Genomic DNA, 25828 nt, shown 5'->3' on the forward strand with positions numbered 1-25828 from the left:
AGCTGGGGGGTATCCCCGGGCAATGGCCAATAATTGGAGAGAATGTGGAAATGCTCTCAGAGGGGCAAGCCGTGATTGAAGATGTAAGGCTGGCTCGGAGGGCTTCCAGGTCCCTCCCCTCTCCCACATTCTCTCCTGCAGTCCAAGCCTAGTGCCTGGCGCGAGCAGGTACTCAATAAGTATTTGTTGAATGACTTCAGTGGCCGCTGTAGAGCTGGGGCAGGGCAGGTAAGATGGGACTGAGAAATTAAAGTGCAGTAGGGACATACTCCTTCCAAAGGGGACTCACTGAGCTCCGGGGAGCAGGTCCTGGCAGGCAAGCCTGGGAAAGCCCGAGCCTTGGTTGGGGTATTCTCCAAGGGCTTCAGTGGTCTGAAGGCAGTTCTGGGGACTCTGAGGGTACAAGCTCAGAGCTCAGATTGCTGGCTGAAGGGGAGGTTTCCAAAGCCAGTCTCTCACATAGAAGGAGCCTTTGAGCAACACATTTCTTCAGCGGCTTATTCAGGGCAGGGATGGAGTGGGGGTGGGGGGTGGTAGGCAAAGCCTTTGGAAATGAAGTTTTGTCCTATCGGGGCCTGCCCTTGTTCAGGGTCTCTGCCATGGGTGCTTTGGCCCATGAGGAAGAGAATGAATGTGGGAGGGGAGAGGACCAGAGCGAGCCAGGCTCTCCGGACAGCCAGGTAAAGCTACCATTCTCTGCAGTGGCCAAGGGTGTCCCATCTCTTTGCACGGGGAGTCAGCTGTCGCAATGTGGTCAGGGAAAAGACATTTGGCTGAAAAAAGAGAAGACTGAAAAACGAAGCAAACCCCCTAGGGGGCTATGGGGGCTGAGCCGGGGACCCCTGTCGTGCAATCCTGACCCTGGACCCCACAGCTGAGCACAGATCAGGCCCTGGTGGCTACTGCCCGAAGCGGGGAAGGCATCTTGAACTACATCTGGGTTTCTTCCTCCTTGCCAAATCCCTGCCCCTCCATCTGGGGACCCCACCCCTCCCCACCAATCAATCAATTACAAATACCACACACTGTATTACTACACTGAACCGTCAGCTCCTCCGGCGGACAGCCCGCAGCCAGAGTCCAGGTCTCCTTGGCTGGGCCGGTTCAGTGCGATCTAAGAACCTTGGAATACATCAATCACAGTCGGATAATTATAATTTTAAAATGTCAGCTTCATACTTACCAGCACTGTTTATTTTAATTATTTGTTTCCTGTTATATGTCATATACATAACTTAAAAGCACACCCATACACATCTCCTATAAGCTGCACCTTCATCATGACAACCCATGAACACACAATGTCTACTTTCCTTCCTGTGGCTGGGTTTTCTGCGCTTGCTTTCTCTTCTTTTTCTTGTTTCAAACCAGAGTCATCGGCAGGACCGGGATACAGAGGGTGGGGGAGGGGGAGGAGGGAGCCAAGACAGAAATGACAACAAGACATGTGAGTCGATGGGGAGGGGAGGCGGAAGAAAGGAAGGTGGATTTTGCAGCCCAGTGTCAAGACCCCAAAAATAATAATCCAGTGTTCCTCCTTTCCGAGTGGGGGGATTTTCTTTCTTTCTTGGCAAACGGTTGACGGCACGTGTCTCGCTGCTGAGAGTTCTCTTGCTTTGCTGCAAGAGTGTTTCCTTTGCATTGTAGTGGGCAGCACACGCTTCAGGACAAATGGAATGCTTGTTTGTCCACGCAAGGTAACGTGCAGAACCAGGGTCGTTTTGGACTCCTACGATCATCGTGGTCTGGCTTGCTTTTGTCATTCCGCAGGGCTTCAAAAGGGGGAGTGAGAGATTATTGTCATTTTATATATATATATATATATATATATATATATATATATACTTTTTTTTTTCCTGAAAAAATCCCACCAGTTCTTCAATTTGTCTGCAAAGGAAATGTAGGTGTTCAGATGTTGGTTGTTACTGTTGGCCGAAGGTGCGGCCAGCCCCAGCAGCAGTGCAAGCACGCGGTGTTTCCTGTATATATATCTATATCTATATATATCTATATATATATGCTTTTCCTTTCCCAGTCCCTCTTCGGTGACAGTACGTCACAGCTGGGACTGCGGTGTTGAGTCGGAGAATCCAGAATGAAGGCCCCTTCTTAACGGTTCTCTGGCTTGGGTTGGACCAGAAGCGCCAGCATCTCTTCACAGAGGTCAGGATTCCTAGAGCCGGAGGCATGGAGGGAAGGGGACACGAAGGAAGAGGACAATAAAAATTAGTAACTTTTTCTCATTCATCTTTAAATACACGGCAAGAGGTGGTTTTAGCTCCCTTTCCTGTATACCCTTTATTATGGCTCAGTAAGATCAAGTGACTTGTCCAAGGCCACACAGCCAAGACCTGAACCCACATCTGTCTGGAAATCTGTCCAAGTTTCCTTAAACACTAAGAGGCTCAGATCACATGCGGCTCACCTTTTCTTCCTACCTCCTCCTGGTCTAAGAATTGTTTAGTTGTGATTGCAGAAGTTATTTGTTTTTCCTCTCTGATCTCCATGGGCCTGTGTGACCTGGAATTAAACCCCAGGGAGCAGCGTTTCCATAAAGAAACTGGAGCTTGGATTCCAACTCAAGATTGACTCCAAAATTTTGTGGTCAAGTGCATGGGGTCTCCAATCAGACGGCTTGAGTTCAAATCCCATTCCATGGGCTACGAGCTCTGCCATCTTGGGTGAGTTTCTTAACTTCTTTAGGCCTCCTGTGCTCCTCTGTAAAATGGGTGCTTCCTCACGCATTTACGGGGAGGATTCGAAACAAAGGTTAGCAAACAGGAACCACTAAATAAGTACCTGACCATTCCTATTATCACTACTGCTATTGTTAACTTAGCCATACACTGTTTGGCTCTCCTTGAGGGCAATGGCTGCCTTTTACTTATCTTTGTCTTTCTTCATTTCTTTTTTTTAAATAATTTTTTTAAAGATTGTATTTATTTATTCGACAGATGGAGATCACAAGTAGGCAGAGAGGCAGACAGAGAGAGAGGAGGAAGCAGACTCCCTGCTGAAAAGAGAGCCAGATGCGGGCCTCGATCCCAGGACCCTGGGACCAGGACCTGAGCTGAAGGCAGAGGCTTTAACCCACTGAGCCACCCAGGCGCCCCTTTCTTTGTCTTTCCAATGCTCATCACTGTGCATTGTGCATAGCAGCTCCCCAGAACCACTTAACGGTGGGGGGGGGTGGGTAATCCTTTCTGCCCTTTCCCACTCACATAGGGTCCAGTGTGAAGGGAGTCATAGACACAAAATCCTTTTCAGTTTAGTTGACAGATGGGAAAATGGAGACCCAGAGGGTTCAAGGTCCCAGTGAGTTGGTGACAGAAATGAGACTAGAACCCAAGATTCCTGCTTTGAAACAGGTCAGTTTTTTCCTCCCATGTCATCCAGATCTTGGAGGTAAGGAAGCTGGGTGTTGCAGTGTTGTGGAGACAGGTCCTGTCTGAGGGATGTGGGCCAGTGGGAGAAGATGGAAGAGAAACCACACATCTGGCCCGAGAGTTGCAGGGAGTAAAAAGACGCTGTGTCAGATGGGTGTGCTTCCCACACTCAGAGCAAGAACTTCAAAGAGGAGGAACTTCTGGGAGGAAGGCCAAGAGTCAAGTGCACTCTGAACAGATGTTTCTGGAAGATTCAGGGAGGGAAGAGAAGCTAAAGGCCAGCAAGATGGACACCTGCAAGGAGCCAGGGCTCGTGCACCAGGCTGGCGGCGGAAGCTTACAGTCTGACTTACCCAGGGCTCTCGTCCATCCCTGAACATGGTGAAACCTCGGGGGATAAGGATGCGGGTTCACAGCGCTAAGGATCTTCTGTATGTGAGGCGCTGTCCTTGTGTGTCACTGCTGAGGACTGAATATTTGTGTCCCCTACCCCCTGACCAAAATTCCTATGTTGAAGCCTTAATTCTCAATGTGAGGGATTTGGGGGGGCATCTTTGGGAGGTACTTAGGTTATAAGGATGGAACCCTCATATATAGGATTAATGCCCTTATAAAAAGATACACAAGAGAGATTCTCTCTCTCTCTGCTCTGCCACATGAGGACATATAGAGAAGACAGCCACCTGCACCTTGATCTTGGACTTCCCAGGCCCCCATACTTGGGAGAAATGAACATGTGTTGTTTAAGCCACCCAGTCTATGGTGTGCTGTCAAAGCAGCCCAAACTAAGACACTCACAGATGCTAATTATTATCGCAGCTCCAATTCCTAGGTGAACTTCATTTTGTAGATGAGGAAAGTGAGGCCCAGGGAGGTTCCTCTGGGCACACTGCTAGCAGGGAGTTTTGGGCTCCAAAGGGTGTGTTCTTCGTACTCAATTCTGCTAACTTCCTGAGGAATTTTTTTTCCCCCAGTGGCAGGCTGCACTTGAAGTTTTATAGCTCAGTGTAAACATGACATGGGATGTCTTCAAAAGACTTTAGACACTTCAGAAATGCCAAGGACATCTAAATGATGCCATACTATAATTTATTTTTCTTAGTTTATTATATCAGAGTCTGAATGTGCAGTGTTTTGACAGCTTAATTTGAGTCAATAATAATCAGAATCACCCTTAGCTTTTACTGAGCACTTACTATGTGCCAGGCGCCACTGTTAACTGCTGTGCATGTAGGATCTCACCAACCCTGTGGGATAAGGAGGTTAAGACCACAGGGTGGCTCTGGAGTCTCACAGATGAGCTTTGACTCCCTCATCAAGCCCCATGGCTCCAAGCAAGTCACCTAACATCTCAGGGTCTCGGTTTCTTCATTTATGAGAATGAGCAGATGATAATACTTTGGTCAAGTGCATGTCCTCATGCCTGGAAGAGTATAGACACTCCACACATTTCAGCAATTGTTGTCATGGTGATTATGGTTGCTGACCATTAGCCGATGAAAAAAGTGCAGAAATTAAACAATCTGATCGAAGTCACATGGCTAATGGCAGGCAGGGCTGAGACTGAATCAGGTTTGTAGGATTCCAGATCTTTCCGTGGGCTACTAAGATATATCCATCCATCAAACTGACATGTTTCAAGCACTTTAAAAAAGAGTCTTCAAATTCAGAGAAGACCCCTCCTCAGAATGAGAGAGTCTGCTGATATTAGGGGTCAAAGGTGTTTCCTAAGTAGTGTAAAGCATATGGAGAGAAAAGGCAAGGGAGAAACTTCTGTCTTTCCAGGGTGACAAGAACAAGGTGAACTTTACAGAAGGATCTGAGAGGGAGAAGGAGAGGAGAGACAGAGGGAGAGAGAGAAGGACAGACAGAGAGACCAGAGGAAGGGAGAGTGAGGAAAAAGATGGAGAGAGAGGGAGAAGGAGAGAGGGAAGGAGGAGGGTGGAGAGAGAGGAGAGACAGAGAGCGGTGGTATGTGGACAATGCCATCAAAGGAAGAACTAACAAAGGGGCAAATAAGAGCCCCCAAGCGGGCAGATGTAAAAGGCTGCATGGTGTTTGTGGCGGGGGGCAGGGATGGCTAGGATATGGCAGCAGCGATGAGAGCCCTGAGCTGCCAGGGAAAATGGGGAGGCAGGAGCCTGGGGGATTGGCTGGAAATGCCCCAAGAAAGATGGGGAGCAAAAAGACAGGGAAAGGAAAAAATAGGAGAAACACGTGACAAGTACCCTACGAAAGCAAATTGGCAGCCAGAAGGCCATGCCTGGAAAGGGCTTGCCCCTTCTCTCTCTCTCTTTTTTTTTTTTTTGCAAGTGAGGAAACTGCTTGCCCAGGAGGGAATGGCTGGGACTAGAGCCCGGTCCCCAGATTCGCAGCACGGAATCCTTTGCACCAGCGGCTGCCCGTGGACTTCCTAAGGACCAATGTATAAATACAGATTCCCAGGTCCGGTCCAGCCCTTCTAAATCAGACTTTATGATATTAGTTCTACAGTACCCATATCCCCCCGCTGATGCCGCCAGTGCACTACCACTCGGAGATCTGGGGGACAACGGGCAGGAAAAACTGGACGATGGAGGGGACAGGAGGGACAATTTGCACGGAAGTCCGAGGAAGGCTGGGAGGAGGCTCTGCCCATGACCAGCTTCTACTTCTGTAGAAGCAGTGCTGTCCAGCAGAAATAGAAATGAGAGCCATATATGGAATTGAAATTCCTTTAGATAGAACTCGCTAAATTTTCTAGATATTTCCAATTTCCTTAACCCTTCTAGATAGAAACTTTTCATTTCCAAATTAAAATTCTAAATTTCAAATTACCATAAAAAGAGTAAAAGAAACAGGGGAAATAAACTTCAATAATTATTTTACCTAACCCAATACATCCAAACCTGATCATTTGAGGATGTAATGAATAGAAACACTATTGAGACATATTGCAGGCCTTTTCTCATATTAAGTCTTCAAAACCCTGCATGCATTTTACCCTTAAAGCATGTCTGATTTCAGATTAGCCAACTGCAATTGCTCGACAGCCATGTGTCTTCCACAATATGAAGAAAACCTGTCCATCACTGCAGAAAGTTCTGTTGGACAGCACAGTCTAGACCAGGGCTTGGCAGCCTTCAAGGTGGAAGGAAAATGTTTCAGTGCATTTTCTTCTGACAAGAAGGGAGTGGTGATCCACATTCTTGTATCTTCTAGAAAACACAGTCTTATTCATCAGGGAAGAGGGCCAAAGGAGATCTGCTGCTTGTAGGGGTCTTTGAGACGAGTTCTTTTTTCACTGTAGCACAAATCCAAGTATATAGCCCGACACATTTTTATATATGTCTACACCCATGTGACCTACCCCGTTCAAGATGCTGACATCTGCAGCACCCCCAAAGGTTTCCCTGTGACTCTTCCTGTCAATATCACATCCCGGAACTAAGCAGTATTCTGACTTTTATCATCACTGATTAGTTTGGCCTACTTTTGAACTTAAATAGAATTCTCCCACTCAACTCAATGTCTGTGAGATTTCATTTTATATGCCTGATAAAATTCAGTCAATTTCCAGAGGGACCAGAAGAACCCCTCCCCCAATTTAGGCTAATGAAAGCCCCATCTGCTATAGCACCATCTCCTTCCTCTTGTTCAGCAAGGCATGGTCCGTCCGTAAGGAAACAGAAAAGTAAGTTTCTGGCCCAAGGTAGCTTGAGAAGTCAAGGGTTTGCGATCTAGCAACACAGATGGGATCAAGGACTCTGGTCATCATATTTTCCCCTTAGCAACATCCAGTGACCTGTGATGGAGGCAGAGATTCAGGGACAGGAAGGTGGCCCTTGGCCTGCAGGGCCTTTTTCTGGCTTCAGGTTTTTAGGTAATGGCCAGCAAGGCTATGCTTGTCTCCAGCTGTCCCGCCTCAGGACGGGCTATCCACCCTCACTCCCTGGCCTTATCATGTCCAGATATACTTGGGCCTGAAACCCCCAAGAAGCCAAGGAACCAGTCTTCCCCACCCCCATTCCCCACTCTGATTTGTTATATTGAGGAAGCTACTTCTCTCCTTTGAGCCACAAACCAGGAACGTGGGGACTTAAAGCTGTGCTTGGGACCAAGCCACCTGATAGAAACAACCCTCGGAAGATCTCACCACCTCCCTCCACTGGCTGCTGAGCCTCAGAGGTCTTACCTGTGGCTTCCTGTCCCTCTCCTCTGGGGACGGGTCTGTTTCTCTATATACGACAGCTTTGGTTACCAACATGTCAGGATGCTGCAGCTTGGCCTCCTTGATGGCCAAAGCCAGGGCCTGGTAGACAGGAGCAACAAAGTGAGGAATGGATATCGAATACAGGAGGGACCATGGAGACCGACAAACTCCTTCCTGTACAGCTGTGGAAACTGAGGCCCAGGAGAGGCAGTGGTCAAAGAGTTAAAGGGAGAGCCCAGAGCTTTGGGGTCTCTGGCTTCTTCGGGCTCCCATTCTATGCCCCTTCTTTTGGGGCTCATTTGGGGCTTCTTGTCTGAATAAGGATCAGCATGAAATGCACTTGATCCTCTGCCCACAAGGGCAGCTGTCCATGGGTGACCCAGGATGGGAGGGACTGGGGACTGCCCCCAGGATCAGCATTCCCTATCCCCATACCTGGTCTTGATCAACATCTTCATCCCCAGTGATGATGATCCGCTTCTCGATCCTCGTCTCAGAAAATCCCCCTTTCACAGTCTGCAGAGTAAAAGGGCAGTAAGGTCAGCTCTGGGTCCTGCCAGAGTGTGACAGGGCACCCATCCAAAGCACCCCTCAAGGACGAGGCTGGAACCAGCAGTCACCTTCTCTCCTGGCTCCCTCTTCTGGTTTGGGGGACTTTAGATGGCACGTCTTGCCCACAGCTACCACTCCCCCAACTACCAAACTGCCCCCTCTAGGTCTTCCGAGCCCAGCTCAAGTCATGTTTCCCTAATTCAGGTTGGTGACCCTGCCCTCCTCTTGCCTTGGTACTCCCTGACCACCAAGTCTGTCTCTCTTGCACCACTTCTGGGGCTCTCTGCCTCGTGCTGACCTTGTGTGCGTGACCTGGCCTGCTCGCTAGGCTGGAGCTCTTGAGGGCAGGGGCTGCATTTTGCTCATTTCCGTATCCCCTCCGTCCCTCCCCCCTGTCCAATCTGACCAGGGCAGGTGCTAAATGCAGAGTTGTTGAATGAACACATGAATGAAATGTGAATGGTGACACGGTTCTATCTTAAATGACTTCAAACAACACTACAAGAGAAAACCACGTTGGTGATGCTTATAACGTCCACTGTTTTCCAAAAGGGCAGGGTCTGGGCACAAGTTTAGAAGTAGAAGATGGGGAAGGAACTAACTGCTTGGCATATCAAGGAGGGTGGTAGCTGAGGGAAATCCCAGCAGGAACCAGGAACAGGCAGAAAGAAGGGGACTCCCGGTTTGCAGGGAGGAGGGAGGGGAGCAACTTGGGGCAGAACAGTTTTCTGAGCTGTATGCAGCGGGGTGTGTGATGGAAAACCCTCCCATAAAACTTTCAGTGAAGTCAACATTGCTCACAAATGCTTTTGGTGGGTGGGCGGGGGATGTTGTGGGGGGAGCTTCCTGGGCACGTGCAAAGGTGCTGAGGCCTGCACACCTTTGGGGCAGGGCTGGGACAGTTGGTGTGTGCAGAAGGGCCGGTGGTACCTAGCGGACTTCTCCCTCAGATGGCTCGGCAGAACCTCCCCCTCAACCTGCCTTTCCAGCCCCTCTCCTCCAGGCGTTCTTCTCCGGCCTGCGCCCCCTCCTGCCTCCCTCCTGGCCACCGGGGCACGGAACCACTTGCCTTCAGCCTTCTGCGCTCATTGGCTGCATCACAGCTGATGCATAGGGAGTGATCCCCTCCTGTAGCCCTGCCTCTTCCTTCCCCCACCAGTCCAGGGCCCCCATCCCTAGTCACTCCACGCCCCTCTCTCTTTGCTCCCCCATCTACCTGTGCACACTGATGGACCTAATCTCCTCTTCTTAAACCTCTTTGTGCTGGGTCACTCCCCAGTTAAAAAAACTTGACAGTGTTCCAATGGCTCTTAAACCCTTCCTAGTCTCATCTGTTCTGGGCTTTGTCACGTTTGTCTCTATGTGGCTTCCCCTGCCTCCAGTCCACCCCAATTTCCTGCAGCTCCACCCCCTCGACGCTACTTCTCCCTAACAGAGACCCCCTGCTGCCGTCCCCACAAACATGCAGCACTTCCAGTCGCCACCTGTGCCCCTCGCACAGAGGCGGGCAGCAGCTTGACGTTCACCAGCAAATGTCAACAAATAAACAAATGCAGTCTCTGCTCCCATCTCCTGCGTTGCTTGGAACATCTGCGTCTGTCCTCTCATCCCTCACGAGTCCTACCCGGCTTCCTAAGACCCTGCACAAATCCCACTTTCTCCAGAAGAGCCCTCCTCACTCTCTGAGGCTTCCTTACATCACCCCTTCTAAATCCTGCCAGCACGTAAGGTCTATAAGGCGCAAAAGCCATGGCTCCGAATTGCTTCCGGGAAGGGGGTCTTGCCGCCACCCCCCCTGCCAGCCTGGCTGCCGATGATGAGGGGCGGGGCCCGTGCCTGGGATGACCCATAGTACAGAACAAAGCGCATAGCACTCCAGAAGCTAGACCACTGCCGGTCTTCTCTGTCCATGATACAAGGCACAGCGATGGCCATGACCTTGCCCAGCCCAACAGCCAGGGTGGGGGCCGACGGTGCCCTGCTGCTACTCACTTTGGTAACATGGGTGGTGGTGGAGGTGGAGAGGGTTTCCGCGGTGGCGCCGTAGGTGCTGGTGAGGACATCTTTCCCGATGATCTGCGGAATATAACCACCCCCACCCCCGGGGTCAGGTAAGGACACTGGGCTCTGCAGGGTGGGGGTGGGGAGAGTAAACCAAGGGGGCCCCAGAAGGGTGAAGTTTGGAAGTCCAAGATGCTTCAAATCACTGATTCTAAGAATTCAGGAACACTGGAATCTTCAGAATGCTTGATCCATGACATTCTCAAACCACTGACTCTCAGACTCCTAGAACCTGAGATTCCCGAGGCCCAGAATTCTAACAAGACCCCAGATTTTAAGAATCCTGGTAGCTGGGGCACCTGGGTGGCTCAGTCGTTAAGCGTCTGCCTTCAGCTCAGGTCATGATCCCAGGGTCGGGATCGGACCCCGCATTGGGCTCCCTGCTCCAGCTGGAAGCCTGCTTCTCCCTCTCCCACTCCCCCTGCTTGTGTTCCCTCTCTTGCTATCTCTCTCTGTCAAATAAATCAATCAATCAATCAATCAATCAATCAATCTTTGGTGGGGGGTTTAGAATACTGACAGCTCAGATGAATGGGGGATCCAGAGTAGAAACAGAGCCCTCCCAAACCCCACCCTGTCACAGCTGGGAACACGTGGCCTCCGGGGCTAGACAAGGAGAAGGACAGGCTTGGAGAATGCAGGAGACTCAAGAGACTTCACAGTGACAGCCTCACGCTCACGGGAGCCACTGAAAGAGCCATGTCCAGAGTGCAAGCCTCTGGACTCCTAGTCCATCTTTCCTCCTGGGCAGTAAGGACAGCAGATGCAAATGAGCTGTCCAATCACAGGCATCACCAAGGAGGGGGGCTGCATCACCCTAACCTGCGAAGCCCTCTGGTGTGTGTATGTTGGGGGTGGAGGCGATGGATGAGACTCTGGTGGGCACAAGGGAGCCCTACAGGCATCTGAGAGCGATCCACGTTCCTGGCATTGTGCTTCAAAGGGCAGCCCACTGGGCTCTACGCTGCGCTCACTCGGGCCACCTACAGACTGCATTCTCAGCACAGAGTCCCCTAGCCTGAGCTGGCCCTACCCACTTACCGGAGAAAGAGAACGGATATCCGTGGCCACCGTCTGTGGGCCTGGGATCATGGCAGCTGCCCCCTTCCCGGACTTGAGACTGTTCTCCTGGGGAAACAATAGTGCTCAGATGGCCGGATCTCGCGTGAGTGGACCCCCAGGATGGCCAGAGCACACAGCTGTGTTGCTCTCACAGCCACGAGGTTGAGGAGTGACACTGTCATGCACTCAACATGCGCACACACACACCTGCTCTCATACTTACTCTCTCACTGGCTCACGCACTCACTCATTCAACATGTACGGTGCCTGGGGTCAGGGACAAGGGCAAATGAGACATGGCGTTGCTCTCAGGAAGCACTACCAAACGAGGGGAGACGTTCAGGTTCTCGTCCTGGCCCTGCCATGATCTAGCCCCATGAGCTGGGCATAGCCACCTCTGTTCCATGGGCCTCATGGATTTACCTATAAAACGGGACCCCTGCAATGTCGGTTTGCTGATGGTAAGGATTATGGGGGAGGCTGCGCGTGTGCAGGGGTAAGGAGCACGTGGGAAATCTCTCTCTATATATCTCTCTGTATATATCCCCATTTATGGAGCATACGGGGTCCCTTCTTCTCAGTTCTGCTGTGAAACTGCTCTAAAAAAATAAACTGCCCTAAAAATACTAAGCCTTAAACATTTTTTGTAAAAAGACACCCTGCTCAACTCCCTCAGAGACATTATGATGTTAACAGAGGAGAAAGGGCTTGGCAAATCCCAACCTTAGGATAAACACAAGAACACAGGCTAGCTACCAACAATGTAATAATACCTACTTCTGAGTCCTTGCCATGCGCTCGGTATTACGCTAAGGATGCGCTATCTCATTTAATCCTCAGAACAACCACAGGATATTGTTTTAATATTCCTGCTTCAGAGTTGAGAAGCTAGAAGGCCAGAGAACATCAAGTGGCTTATTCACGTCCCCCCGACGTTTGTCAGACTCCAACCCCACATGCAACACTTCTCTGCCCTCAGAACGCTCACCCTGCAGCAGCTCTCCTGGTCCTATGGTGGATTCTAACCACTAGAGACTCGTGCCCCATATTTGTCAGTGGGCCTGGTCGCCAGCCTCTACTTCCCACCTTCTGCACCATCTTGGGCTCACCCCAGTCTGTCCAGGGGCTCAGAGCTATGTCTGTTCTAGCTGAGCCCTGGTCCTGGTCTGTACAACCTCTGCCTGCCAGGGGACAGGTAAGGATGGCAGCCCTCTCTCTGCCTTCGCCCTGCCTACCACTCCCCACCTGACCCGGAGCCTGCCTCCGACCAAGGCAGTGACCTTGGCATTTACTTGGCATTCCACCAGTAAGCAACTTTCTCACATGGAGTCCCAGAATGTGGCCTGGCGGTAGGCCAAAAAGCAGGCAGGCTTGCCCACAGACACAGAAGGATGCTCTGCATCACTCATCATCAGGTAAATGCAAATCAAGACTGCAATGAGCTATCCCGTTACACCTGTCAGAATGGCACGTCTCAAACAGACAAAAACAGGTGCTGGTGAGGATGTGGAGAGAAGGGAGCCCTCGTGCCCTGCAGACGGGAGTGCAAACTGCTGTGGCCACTCTGGAACACAGTATGGAGGTTCCTTGGAAAAAAAATTAAAACTAGAAATACCATAGGATCTAGGAACTCCAGTATTGGGTACTTACCCAAAGAAAACAAAAACATTAATTGAAAAGACATATGCACCCCTATGTTTTTTGCAGCATTATTTACAATAGCCAAGATACGGGAGCAGCCCAAGTGTCCACCGGGAGAAAATGGATAAAGAGGATGTGATATACAATGTTCTTATTCAGCCATAAACAAGAATGAGATCTGACAATTTGCAACAGCACGGATGGACCTTGAGGGTATGATGCTAAGTGAGATAAGTCAGACAAAGACAAATGTCGTATGATTTCACTTCTATGTGGAATCGCAAAAACCAAACAGACCAATGAGAAAAGCATAAACAGATCGTAAATACAGAAAACTAGGAGTTGCCAGAGGGGCGGGGGGGAGGGATGGGCAGCTAGGGGTGAAGGGGAGCGAGAGGTGCAGACTTCCGGTTCTGGGATGAACAGGTCCTGGGCATGAAGGGTACGGCACAGGGAACACAGTCAGTGGTACTGTAACAGGGTTGTGTGGGGACAGATGGCAGCTACACATGCGGTGAGCACAGCATACACAGAGCTGTCCAATCGCGATGTCATACACCTGAAACCAATGTCACGCTGTGTGTCAACTGTGCTTTGATTCAGAGAAAGGGTGGCGGCAGCCTTCTGGGCTCCGTGCTTCCTTGCTGCCAGCCTCAGAGAGTCACTAGCCCCCTGAGTCCTACTGTTGCTCCAGGCAATTCTCCCCTTAAGCCTCTTCATCTCCCAGGGCTCCCTCTGTCCCGGACAAAGCCTCACCTCCACCTCCACACTGAAAAGGGAAGCCACTAAAGGGGACACAGGTCGTTTGAAACAAGGCACCATCTGCACTGTCCACCTCTCCTTTATCTCCAGCCAGTCCTCTCTCCTGTCTCCAGGAGGTGTGGCTTCTCTCCCTGGCCACGGCAATGCCACCATCTCTGCTCTGGACCCTTCCTCCCTCCAGCTGAGGGCTCTCCTCCTGGCTACCCTCTCTCGGGGCCGCCTCAGCCAGTCACGGCTTTCTCACAAGGCCCCTGTCCTTATCCCTCTATCTAGAGCCCAGATCTTTCTCGAAACCCAGACCTTTAAAACCAATTGTTTCCTCAGTATTTCCCCCTGGAAATGTCCCATAGGCACCTTAGGCTCATGAGAGATCCAACATGGAATTCACTGCCTCCCCACTAACGAGCAACCCCCTCCAGGACTCTGTATCAGAGCTTCTCCGACTTGAGGGGTGTCACAGATTTTTGGGCCCTGCTCCAGAGTTTCTGATTTGATAGGTTTTGGGGGGGGGCAGAGATTTGCTTTTCTAAAGGTTCCCAGGACTGTGCTTCAAAAATGGCTAGGTCAGGGTTAGGTCACCAGCCCTAAGACAGAGGACCCCATTGGGTCCTCTGTCACCTGAACATTCTGTCAATGACCAAATCCTCCCCCTGGTTATCCCTCAACCCTGCCCACCTTCTCAGCATCTACCTCCTTGCACACCCGCTCTGCCGCAGCCCCTAAACCAGTTCCCTGCCTTCTCTTTCCATCTCTCCCAACGGCGTGCGTGCTCAGGGCACTTTCTGTCTCCCTCAGTGCTGGGCTCACAGCGCATCACACAGCATTCAACAAGTATTTGCTAAGGGAAGGAAGGAAGGAGGGAGGGAGGACAGGAGGGACATTTTCTCTCGTGACGTCCCACACAGTTGCCAGGGTAATCTTTCTAAAACACAGAAACACACATTTGATAACAACAAGCCCGTTTCAGAAGTCGAAGGGATGCCCTACTGCCCCCCACTGTCACAGTAGATAAAGCATGAACTTCCTATGTGACATTTGGGCCCTTCAGGCCCTGGCCCAGACTGCGTTTCCAGCCTCTTCTCCCCCACCCCGCTCCTCTTCCACACACCTGACATCTTGCTTCACTGACCACCTGCCTTTCCCCAAATGCGCCGTTCATTCCTATCCCTGCCTTTGCACCTGCTGTCCCCACTGCCTAGAACGCCTTCTGCTGTGGGCATGCTGTCATTTATCCTCAAAGGATGGCTCAGCTGTCCCTGCCGAGGTGAAGCCTTCTCAGTCCTCCTGGCATGGGTGTCACCCCATACCCTTCCTCCCTGTGCCCCCCAGAAAGCATTGTCACCCTGTTCCATGAAGGCAGGGCAAAAGTACAGTGGCTCACATTTACAGACCACTTCCTACATGCCAGGCACGCCTTTGCACAGATTACCTTGGTCCCTCCTTGGGTCAACCCTTTGAGGGATGTGCTATTACTGCTCCCCGTTACCCCATTTTACAGGAGTGGAAACTGAGGCTTAGAGAGGTTCAGGTAACTTGCCCAGGGGTCATCCCGCCAGGACGTGGGAGAGCTGGGCCTTGTCCACCACTGTGTGCCCAGGACCTAAACAATGACACGTGCCCGTGATCACTACTTGAACAAATGTCTTCTCGTAGGCAGTAGATTTCCTTCAACTCTGTGTTCCGAATCAGGCAGGTAACAGAGACTAAGAAATGTTTTTGGAAGAAATGAATGGATGGATGGGTGGGTGGGTGGGCACGTGGGTAAATGAGCGATGTAACTGCCTACTCACGGTAGTATGAACTTAAATTTAGCCCTAGAAGTGTCCTGATGCCACGTGGAGAAGGACTGAGGGAGAAGTGGGACAGAGTGACCAGGAAAGAGGGTGCGAGCTGATAACCAGTTCAGAGTTACTTGTCTTTGTTTGTGCAAAACCTACCTGTTAGGTAAGTCTAAACGCCATTCCCTTCCTAGGTGTCTATCGGGGGTTTGACAAGAGAAAGCATTTGAAAACAACTTTACACCGACTCAAGACAGATCCGGCCCCAGCCCCGGCCCCGGCCCCGGCCCCGGCGGCCAGTGTTCACAGTGGTCGGGATGAGGGTGCAGAGCGGTTGAGGGGCACAGTGAGGCTTCTGGGTTGGACCTGCCTCTACTACGTACTGGGTGTGTGACCTTAGGAAGTCACTTTACCTCCCTGCATTTCGGATTCTTCATCTGTAAAGGGTGCAGAAAAAAGAGAATCCCTTCCAGTTTTTGTAAGGACTCAGTGAGATCACCCACACACACTTTTTGGCGGCTTGCCTGGCGACACAGCCTGTGCCTAAAGCTATCTGGTCTATGTCATCATTAAAGGATGTGACATTACTGGACTCTCTTAAGAACCTGTGAACCAGGGGCGCCTGGGTGGTTCAGTTGGTTAAGCCTCTGCCTTTGGCTCAGGTCATGATCCTAGAGTCCTGGGATGGAGCCCCATGTTGGGTTCCCTGCTCCCTTGCCCTCTGCTGCCCAGCCCCCTGCTTGTGCTAGTGTGATCTCTCTCTCTCTCAAATAAATAAATAAAATCTTTAAAAAAAAAAAAAAAGAGCCTATGAAACAGGCAGAATGGGGATTACTCCCATTTTACAGATGAAGACATCTGAGGCCAAAGACCCTCCTTCATAGGTCAGGCAGCACATCGGTATCAGAACCAGAGCCTGAGGAGATGGTCCCCAAATCTTGATTTTCCAGTTTTAAGCTCCCTGCACGCCATCTACTGACCAAGGCAAGGAAGTGGCCCGAGACATGAGAAACTGCACAGCTGCCAGGGTCTGTCAGGGACTTTCAAGCTCAATCCTCACGCCTTGCCCATGATCACATAATCGAATGGTACCGCCCTCCCTCCCTCTACCCCTGCTGTGGCTGAGACGGTCCAGATAACTGAGACTCAGGGATCCCACCTCCCACGTCATTCAGTTTGGAAAACTGAGATCTGACTGGGTGTCCTGTGGTAACGATGGTGCCTCACAAGAAGAGGTCGACTCTGTGTCCTATGCCTCATGCGGGGAGGGCAGAGGAGGACCACCCCAGACAGCCAGTGACATGATGCTGTTATCTGGCTGCCCGAGGGCAAGGAGGCTGGTCAGAGAGGGAAGACCCTTGGGTCCTACTTACCATGGTGGTCGATATGGTCTCTGTGGTGATGGAGGGAGTGGTTGTTATGGACTCCTTTCCCCCTGGGACAGTCCCATCAACCTGCTGGCCAGAGGAGTCATGAGAGAAAGAGAGGGTACACCGCCTCTGCCTGGAGCATCTGTTACCTGGGCAGGTGGCATTGCCAGCTACAGAGGGACAGGCTGTGTGAGCAAACAAGCGCTGGCGGGGAGACGGGCTTGTCCGCACACAGCCTGAATTACGGGGGGGTCCTCACATGCCCCCAGTTTGTTTGAATCATCTTATTTGGCAAAGGACAAATAATCCCAGATAATTTTGCAATCCCTAAGCAAACCTCAATTCCTGTGTTCCTTGACGTAGTGATTCCACAGCCGGGAGTTCATCCTTTGGATATCAACTCTGAAAATTTTGCCAAGAAGTGTGAACGAAGAAGTTCACTGAAACATTCATCCTTAACTGCCAAGGACAAAACAGCCGCAGGCCCATTGATGGGAGACTGCAGGGTAAGTCAGGACCCACTCCTAAGTGGGACTGAGTCTAAGGTGGGCCCACAGAGGGCAATGAGGAGTGATCTCCAAGAAAGTCATTAAGAAAAAAGGTCAGGTGTAAAAGAGGATCTCTTTTGTGTAAAATTCTACACTCTAGAGACATCAGTGTATACATTGGAATACATATACATCTTTTTTACTGGGAAGAATCGTAAGAAAAATTTCAGTTTGTTCTGTTTGAATTTCATAACTGTGAACACTTTGTCATTTTGTTTTGATGTCACTATGGATTACTGGGCTGTTGACTTTGGGGCCTTTTTAAGTTTTCTCTGTATTTTTCTACAGGAAAACAAAATAAAACACTGGTCACTAAAACAAAAGAGGCCACAGAGGAGGCATGCGGCTTGAGATCACATAGTTCGTCAGAACTCGAGCGTCTTGGCTGCTGCACCAGCTGCCACAGAGACCACTGTGCATGTTACAAACGGGGGAGAAGAACATTCTGGAAATGACACAATTGTACACATTGTGTTGGTTTACACCTTACTTATTTCTTGAGATGCAGACAAGTCTCTGCCCCCAGCACTGCAGCTCCTCTGGCCAGGAGGAACTCAGGGGGCATCTATCACACCTATAGTCTCAAGGTGCAAAGTTTAAAATCAAAACACTGCAAGAGAAACTTCGACACCTGTGTCTCTTTTGGACCACTCTGTCCAGGGTACCAAGTATGTTTCATCTTGCTAAGGCAAATGATTTTTTAAAATCTTTTTCTCAGTTTGTTCATTTTGCCAATCTGACATGGAAACCCCATGTGTAAAAAAAAATAATAATAATCCAGTGTGAGTCATTCTGACAACAGCTGGATTGGGATTGCTCCCTCTCTCCCCCCGAGCAGCCCCTGGGATACCTCAACAAACTTCTCTAACTCCTTCAAGCAATCTGAGAGCCACAGTCTAGTCCACTTGCTGCTAGCCCTTACAGCACTCCTAGGAGGACAGGGAGACATTATCATTCCCATTTCAGAGATGGGAAGTCAAGGCTGTAAGAGGTGTGTGTGGTCTGCCCAGGACAGGAGTTCATTCCACCGGCCAAACCCAGAGCTCACGGAGGACAGCAAAGCTCAGAAGAGCATCAAGGTGAACATGGAGGCGCTGGGGAAGCTGGGGTGGCAAGAGTCGGCCCGGGGGCTTGGCCTGGGTGAGGACCCCACCCCTAAATGTCCTGCGCTCAAGGTGCAGTGGAAGGCCCCGGTTACCTGGCTAGCGTCCATAGCGCTGACTCTGGTCTGCAGCACAGCCTCGGGCTCAATCTTCTTTCTGATGGCCAGGCTGCTGACAGTCATGGTTTCCGCTTTCACAGGCTGTAGGGAGAAGAGGGAGAAAGTTCCATAAGCCAAGCCTCTGCCCGACTCCCTGCTCACAGGCCGCTGTGGCGTCTCTTCCACCGCTGCAGCAGGCCAGGTCTCAGGAAGGGCCCAGGTCTCCGGAAGGGCACACAGGTCAGAGCGAAGAGGCACAGCGAGCCATCCCAGACAGCCAGCCCCAGGGGAGAGCCGGGGGCCACCAGCAGCACCCAGACGGGCCACTCATGACCTTGGCGCACATCCGCTCCTGGTGGCTAGAAGCTGGTTTTTAGGCTACCAGTAAAAGAACATCTACTATTCAATTAACGGGCTCTGTGCCAGGCCCCCCACTAAGAACTGTCCTTAGATACTTGCCACTGAATCCTGACAGACCTCAACAATTATGTTGCCCCGTCCCAGCTGCTTCCTTTGAACTGCTCTTGAAAGCGGGAGTCACATACCTGGGGGCCTAGGGGGGGCCAGGCAAGAGATGTAAAGGGGTGAATTGGGCTTATGGAGGATTGGGGTGAACAGGAGGACACATGTTCTCACCACTCAGGTTTGGCCAATGGCAGCCACGGCTTCTGAATGACTCAGATCATCTGATTTTTTTAATGATTAAAAACAAACCAATAAACAAAAAAACACCTATGGATTTTATATTCCACGTCCTAATTTTTCAATGAGGGTCAAAGAAAACATCTGTGCTAGCCAGATCTGGCCTGGGGCCAGAGGTTTTCAACCTCTCCTCCGGAAGTCTCTGGTTAAATGATCAGTTTCTTCAGACTCCCCCAGCAAGGTCAGTTCATGGGACCGTGAGCGTATGAGAGCTGAATGAATGAATGAAAAAGCCTGCCATCTGGTTGGGAGGGTGGTGAGAGGGATCCTATAGATGACTGTAACCGTGAGATCAAGGCATTCATCCCGTTAATTGTCTCTTAGTGCCTGGCACGTGCAGGCTTAGAGGAGCTGCCACCGGGGGGAGAGTGGGCCTGGCAGCCGCCGGCCTGACTACCTAGGAGGATGCCGGGAGCAGAAACATTGCAGAGCAAGGGGGCCGTGGACGGAGCCACACTTCTGCCCTGGGTGGTCAGGGAAGCATCTGCTAGATGTGAGAGCTGAACTTGGTCCTGAAGCATGACAAGTTTGCAAGGCAGAGAAGGGGAAGGAAAATTTCTCCCAGAGGGCGCAGCGTGGAGTGAACGCCCAGAGTTGAAGAGTTCGGATTTCAAAGCCTGGAACGGAGAGAGGAGGGTGTGGCGGGAGGTAGGTTGGGGCTGCAAGAGATGAGAGGGCAAAGGGATCATGGGACAAAGATCCTCTGAAGGAAGGACACAAAGCAGAGGGGCCCAGACACTGTCGATCTCGGTGTCCCCCTCAGTGATGACGTTTCCTCTTCTCTTGGAGCTTCTGCTGCTCCCCTGAGACCCCGGGGCCAGATGGGTTTAGACCGCTGCCCCTTCCCCCAGCAAGCCCAAGCCCCGGGGAGAGGAGCCGGGTCAGAATCAGGAAGAACCATTGACTTTCAGGCCAGGCTGCAGGCGAGTCCATAAGCACGTGCCTTCTGCAGGTGCCATGCAACACAGACAGGGAGAGGAGGCGGGTAAGACCAGACCGCCTACCATCACCTGACCTCGGGCAAGCGGGCAAGCGATGGGGTCACAGGGTTAAAATGCCAAGGAGTGCATGTTAGGGGTGAACCAAGATGGCAAACATGCGAGCACAGAACCATGCTTTCTGCGAGGGGCAGTCATGCAACACGAAACAGAGCTTCAGGCTGGCGGCTCGGTCTTCTCGCAGATGGCCCCGGGGCCCTCTGAACATGCAGTGCCCGCCGGGCCCAGGTATCCAGGATGCTCCACTGTACCTCAAACTGGGGCATATCTGGGGTGGCGCAGGCCCCTCGATCCGGGCTATCCTCGATGCCACCAGACTCGTCTTCCTGGCCGAGGCCCCCCTTGTTGAGATCCCTGGAGAACACCAGGCCCTCGGTCTCCGAGTCGCTTTTGTCACGGTCAAGCTCAGGCAGGCTGCGGGAGAAGTCTTCGAAGGCGCTGCCATGGTAGTCACCAATGACCGTGAAGTCAACCTCAGCCTCCAGGCTCGACGTGGAGCTGACTGTGATGCTGGAGCACTTGCGCTCAATAGCCAAGTGGTTGTCCTTCAGGAACACTGCGTCCCTCTCCTGGTCCTGGTCCTCGTCTCCCGTGTCACTCTCTGGGGCCCTGGGACGAGGTGGTTTGACCTTCTCCTCTGAGCCCTCCCTTAGCCCTGCTCTCTATGGCCAGATAAAAAGCAAAGGAACAGAGGTGTGGGGTGGGAGGAGAGAGAGAGAAAGCAAGATGGTGAATGACAGAAGAAATCGTGGGGCCTTTCAATGTCTCAAATAGAAGAGCAGGTCAGGAAATGAAAAACACTCCCAGGAAGGTTTCTTGACATGACAACAAGCTTGAAAAACCCACAAAGTTCTCAAGAGTGGGGAATGCTCCTTTCCGAGGGTCTCCCGCTGATGGCCAAAGCAAGTAGAAAGCAAACCTCCTGCCAGTTGGTTCTGGACAGGAAGCCCCATCCAAGGTCTGGATCTGGGAGCTTTTCAGAAGCGGCATCGTGTGCGAGGCAGGGATGGGAGCCTGGGCACAGGCCCATCCGTGCAGGTGGGCACCGAGAAACAGAAACCAAGGAGGGAGACCCAGGGATTTAGGGAAACCTGGGATGGGAAGGCAGGGAGGCTGGAGCCAAGAGCTTTGAGAAACAAAGAGGAAGCCAACATGGTTTGTCAATTCCACTGAGTCTCTGAGGGAGGGGGCGTATTGGCTATGGAGAGGAACAATATGGGTTAAGTCCTGGGAGCTGGGTGCTACAGCAGTTCAGCCCTGAGCTCCGGGTGGGCCGGCGGGCAGGGTGGAGGTTCTAGTCCCATCAGTGTAATTGACAACTGCAGGCCAAGGAAACGCTGGAGGGGAACCAGCAACTCTTGTCCCGCATACATACCTCTCAACTGGCCTGTCAGGGATTAAACACCACATGCACATTTTTGGCTGTTCCAGAACAGTCTTTTTAAAGCCCAATCTAACACCCACCAAATACATATACATGTATATATACATTTTTTTTTTAAGTAGTTGGCTTCAGGTTCTAGAGATTCAGTGCACTTAGAGATTCACTTGCTAGACTTAGCTTCCATTTTAGCCAGTTTCTGGAAGGTTGAGAGGTGTGAGGACACATTCCAGACAAGCGAGAGTTGAGCTGCCACAGACGGCATTGCCAGAGCAGGTGGGAGTCGAAGGCAGCGATGCACCCTGGCCAGGCGGAGAGGACCAGGTTCATCAGGGCACCTGGGGGGCTGCAGAGACCTGAGGGCCCGAGGGGCTGGCGAATCTCAGGTGCCCCCCTTTTCCAGGGGGGTTGGCTGCTAAGCTGGTGATGGGCTTCTCTTCCCTGACCGCATCTCCGGATTTGTTCTGGATTAGAGAAGATAGTTAGTCTTAAGCAGGCAGAAAGGAACTTGGCAGTGGGACCAAGAGGGAGCCAGCAGTGAAGGATGGAAACCTCTGGCCTGTCAGCTTCCCCAAGGTGGGAGAACCAGGGAAGGGAAAAGATGAAGGAAGATCGTTGGACAAGCCAAGCAAAACAGGTAGGAGCCCAGCAGGTGGGGGCAGCAAGGCAAAGCAAGTATGTAGTCGGCTGGCGGTGATGCCACCTTCTCCAGTGGGGGGGGGTGTGACCCTCTGGGCACCAGGTCACACCAAAAGCCGAGGGCCTTTGTGGCTAAGCTAACAGTGGCCAAGCAGATGAACCCGTCATTCCGCCCGGGCTACCCTCAGGCCCGTGTCAGGAAGAGAACTCATAGGAATGGACAAGCAGCCTCTGATCGCAGTGATGACGAGGGGCCCCTGAAACATGCTTCTACAGAGCTACGGAGCATGCGGTCCGCTCCCCCACAGGGGAGGGGCAGCGGCGGGGGCGGGGGCTCACGTGGCCAGTGCCCACCGTGGTTTCCTCCAGCGCAGTTTCGCAGCCCGAATCGGGGGACACGAGCTCGAGGTCCGTGCATCCTTCCTGGGCCGATGTGGTAGCAATGCCCTCCCTGAAGTGGCTGGCAGCCAGCGGCGTCACTGAGGAATGGGTGGCCTTGGGGCCAGCGAAGTCCCCTGGGGGCTGAAGCTGGATGAAGCCCAGGTCCAGAAGCTTGTTCCGCTGTTGCTCTACCTGACCCACGGAGGCCTCTGAAGACAACTCGTTTATGAGGGCCCTTGTTTCACTCTGACTTGCTCTGCGAGTTTCAGCTCCATGGGTCTCAAAGATCCGAATTTTGTTGGCCACTGAGGTCTTGCTGATATCTTCCAGGGAGCCCTCCTGGCCCGCAGCCTGGAAAGAGGTTATCTCCTTTGGCTTCCCTGAAGGGAACACCAACCCCAGGGGAATAGTCCCCTCGGCTCGTTCAGAGACAACTCTGGGCTTTCTGCTGGCAACGGGAGGTGCCCGGCGCTCACCTCCGTCTGAGGTCATGAACGGTCCTCCTCGGTCCTTGGGTTCTGGGCTCTCTTTAAGAGGATGGGCATGTTTGAGAAACACAGGGGACTGTTCTCCAAAAGGATCTCCAAGCTGCAGAGGCTCCCTTGACCCATGAGGGGCTGGGCTTGGAGAAGTTTCCTCCAGAGCTGCCTGAACTTGAAAGGGACCAGGAGAGGCTGGGAGGGGAGCAAGCACTTCCATCTGAAGAAACGCTGAGGCCTTTCTGTCCTCCGTCGCAGGTTCTCCTGTTTGGATGTGGACCCGGCCCCGGTCTTGGGGCGGGAAGTTGCCTCTGCCTGGCTTGGCTGGCTTCCTGACATCATTAGGAGGGGTGGTCCGAGGAAGGGCACAGGCTGGGAGGTCTGGGCGCAGAGCCCCTGCGCTGTGAGGTGTGTGGTCCTTCCATCCTGCTGGGGGACTGTTCTCAGCCTTTTCCACCAAATCTCCACCGTTGGGGGCCTCTTCCTCCATGCCTAGGTTGGATGCTGAGTAGCTGAATTCTCCTTCCACCCCCCGCCCAGCTTCTTCCCAGTCCTCAGCACATGTCTGCCCCGGAGAAGGTCCCTTACCGAGCTGCTCAGCAAAGGCCTCCAGGCCACCTGGTCTTCTGCGGTTCCCAGGGGACCCTGCCCTTTCCTCTAAGGAAGGCTTGTGAGCTTCACCCTCTTGGTCCTTGTTCCTGCTGGAAGATGCAGCAGAGCCCTGTGGGCTTGAGGAATTCAGCGCAGAGCTCTCTGAGAGCTCCAGCCTGGTCTCATCAACGGGAAGGGGGACCAGGCACTCTTCCCTCTCCTCCAGAGGCGGAGGGAGGACTTGGTCTTCAGAATCTTTCTCTTCATAGTTCAGATAGAAGCTCCTCTCTGCAAAGGAAGGTTCGTTTTCATCACTCGAGTCAGCTCTGGCTTCCGACTGGGTGGGGTCCAGCAGAAATGACTGGAGTCCTCCGTTGTCGGAGGCAGGAGAAGGGACATCGGCCTCTGCTGACCTGGTCCCTGAGGCAGTGGGTCTTCCCCAAGTCTGGAACTCCTCCAGCTCCTTCCTCAGCTCTGTCTGGCCCTCCAGCTGACCACCTGAGATCCAGCGCTTCTTGATGGTGGCCTCCCCAGTGCCCACCCTCAACTGGGAGCCCTCCAAGAGGTTTTCTGCCAGGGCAGAGCCTGCGGCCAGAGAAGCCCCTCCTGGGCCTTTCCTGACCCAGGGGCCTTCCTCCCACACTGACTCAAAGTCTTCAGGGCTTGCAATCATTCTTCCTTGTTGCTGGGTCTTTGCTCTTCTAACTCCCACTATTTCTTCTGTGGCCACTTCGACTTTGAACTTGTCCACCAGGATGTCTACTTTGGAGAGTCTGCCATCAGCAAGGATATCTGCGAGGCCTGCCTTACTTTCTTCCTGCTGCGTGGTGGTCACTTTTAGGAGACTGAGTTCTTCTGGCCTAGTGTACTCTCTTTCTATAAATACCCAATGCTCTGAACCCTGTGTTTCAATTGGAGCAAGAAGAGTTAACATGAAATGTCAGGCACCTGAAGAACAGGTCCCTTTTTTCCTCTGCAAGAAGGACCAAAAGGTCAACATGTCCCCAGAACTGGCTGGGGGAGAGAAAGGCATGACAATGCCAGTCAGCCTCATCAAGGCTCCCCTTCCCATCAAGGCACCCAGCAAATTATTTACAGACTCCCCTCAACCACTACCCCAACTTGGTAAGATGGGACGGGGGTCTCACGCCCTCCCCATGTTAATCATGGGACAATGGGAATCCATGGATGGGCCCGGACTCTTCCTCTTCCTCTTCCTCTCTTAATAATAAAACTGCCACTATCCGAGGTGAAAGTATCTTACAACACTTGGAATCTTTGAACATTAGAGCAAAAACAACTCCTAAGACATCCTCTAGTCCAAGTTCCTCATTGTGCAAATGGGGCAACTGGGGCTTGGAGAAGGTCACTGACTTCCCCAAAGTCGAGTTAGTTCATGGCAGAGTCAGGAAAAGAGTGCCTGGGATCCTTGCTGACTTATCTCACGATCTAAGAATATGGATCCCAAACGCAGTCTCATGTCAAGAGGGGAAGCCCTGAATTAAGTTCCACGAGCCACAGCCTGAAACCTGACTTCTCTTCAAGAGTTTCTGGGAAGGAAAGATATTAGAATGAAAAATGTCAAATGTTCAGCTGAAGAGGTCAATGCCAGTCACCACAGTGGCTTGAACAGCTTAAGTTCTGTGGGCTTCATTCCCAAAGAGAGGAATACCAAGGCCTATTCTTGGAGAATTGTGACAAAATCCATGGGAAAAGTAGGAAAGGGCTGAGCAGAAGACATCACGGAAGGAAAAGTTCTGAAGACCCAAGTGTCATCACTGGTCAAAAGCACCAACAAGAATGTAGCGCTGTCAGCCTGTCGACAAAGCAGCCCTTTGTCTCTCCCAGAGCCCTTTAAACAGCACTGCAGGGGGAACAACAGACTTCAGAAGTGCTTAAAAAAATTTTAAAAAAAGCCAGAAAGCCATTGGTATTCTAATCTTGCAGCCACAGAATACTGTCTTCACATAAAACTTCAATGGAAGTCCAATACGTAAGCCAGAGACAGGCTGCCATGTTGGAAGCTGGAGGCCTCGGCTGCCCCCGTGCCAAGGTACCACCCTCCTTTGAAATCCTTGCTCTGACTCTGGCCCCTTGTGGCACA

The 25828-nt window shown here is 51.9% G+C and overlaps 1 protein-coding gene across 16 annotated transcripts in view; it reads right to left on the reverse strand.

Annotated features, from left to right (window-relative positions):
• Positions 1 to 1157: 1157 nt before the first annotated feature.
• The window catches only part of LOC116862732 (band 4.1-like protein 1), a 119298-nt gene continuing 94627 nt past the window's right edge, over positions 1158 to 25828 (reverse strand). For 3 of the 16 annotated variants that reach the window (XM_032850127.1, XM_032850122.1, XM_032850123.1), the window contains 10 exons: positions 22613 to 24625; positions 21991 to 22098; positions 20505 to 20915; positions 18551 to 18655; positions 16808 to 16891; positions 11233 to 11319; positions 10123 to 10206; positions 8014 to 8094; positions 7561 to 7677; positions 1158 to 2173 (listed from right to left, as the gene is read on the reverse strand). In XM_032850127.1, the coding sequence (XP_032706018.1) occupies positions 2165 to 2173; positions 7561 to 7677; positions 8014 to 8094; positions 10123 to 10206; positions 11233 to 11319; positions 16808 to 16891; positions 18551 to 18655; positions 20505 to 20915; positions 21991 to 22098; positions 22613 to 24625 (3099 nt within the window). In that variant the 3' untranslated portion in view covers positions 1158 to 2164. The remainder of the gene's footprint in view (positions 2174 to 7560; positions 7678 to 8013; positions 8095 to 10122; positions 10207 to 11232; positions 11320 to 16807; positions 16892 to 18550; positions 18656 to 20504; positions 20916 to 21990; positions 22099 to 22612; positions 24626 to 25828) is intronic. The other 13 variants (XM_032850132.1, XM_032850135.1, XM_032850133.1 and 10 more) reach the window with 9 other exon arrangements.

This window comes from Lontra canadensis, unplaced genomic scaffold, assembly GCF_010015895.1.
Source record: "Lontra canadensis isolate GAN:19392208 unplaced genomic scaffold, GSC_riverotter_1.0 scaffold313, whole genome shotgun sequence".
NCBI lineage: Eukaryota > Metazoa > Chordata > Mammalia > Carnivora > Mustelidae > Lontra > Lontra canadensis.